Raw genomic sequence first — 694 nt, 5'->3', positions numbered from 1 at the left:
TTATTCAAGAAGAATGCATATAATCAAGTAATGAATCTACAATTCATTACGAAGAGTCTAGCATAAACACTTCGTAGAGAGGATCTATAATGTACACATCACGTACCAATTTTTAAACAAGTATATCAGAGAACAGAGGGTGGGTTCCAATGCCCTGGTTTCCTTTCAAGAGCCCAACAGCAGCGGCGCTGTTCTTCGTTACAAGCTTACCTCGGCCGTGTACATGAATGGCGTCCCTCCTGAGCCAGTGAGCAGCTTTGAGCTTGAGGTGCTCACCATGTCAACAATGATTTCGGGAACTTCTGTCACGATCTTCGCAACGCTGCAGCTCCCTGCGGGACTCACAAAGCTCAACACCGTTTACAACAGAGGGCCTTCAGTTACGAACAATATCCCTGCGCCACACAACACAGGCCAAAGGAATGGCATGCGGACGGTCGACCTCACTACAGGTTCAGTTACTGCGTCGCGAGCTCCTCATCAGAAGCTCAAGAATCTCCACGGCAGTCTCGCTGCCGTTTCTTGGGGTGTTCTTCTCATCGTCGGTGCTATCGCCGCCCGGTACCTTCGGCAACTCCCCTCCCTGGATCCGCGATGGCTCTACATGCACGTAGGCCTTCAAACCACAGCATACATTCTCGGAGTCGCAGCGTGGGCGATGGGCTTGTGGCTCAGAGCTCTCAGCCCGCCATAA

At 51.3% G+C, this 694-nt stretch overlaps 1 protein-coding gene across 1 annotated transcript; it reads left to right on the top strand.

Moving 5' to 3' along the window:
* The first annotated feature begins 223 nt into the window (after positions 1-223).
* Positions 224-694, top strand: LOC147895412 (cytochrome b561 and DOMON domain-containing protein At5g35735-like). Its single transcript, XM_087383468.1, has one exon. It carries the CDS (start codon positions 224-226, stop codon positions 692-694), a length of 471 nt encoding a protein of 156 aa, XP_087239594.1.

This window comes from Dipteris shenzhenensis, chromosome 13 (assembly GCF_047967505.1).
Source record: "Dipteris shenzhenensis isolate YYH24624 ecotype China chromosome 13, Dip_SZ_1.0, whole genome shotgun sequence".
NCBI lineage: Eukaryota > Viridiplantae > Streptophyta > Polypodiopsida > Gleicheniales > Dipteridaceae > Dipteris > Dipteris shenzhenensis.
The sequence above is the reverse complement of the archived record's forward strand: the minus strand, read 5'-3'. Positions and strand labels throughout refer to the sequence as shown.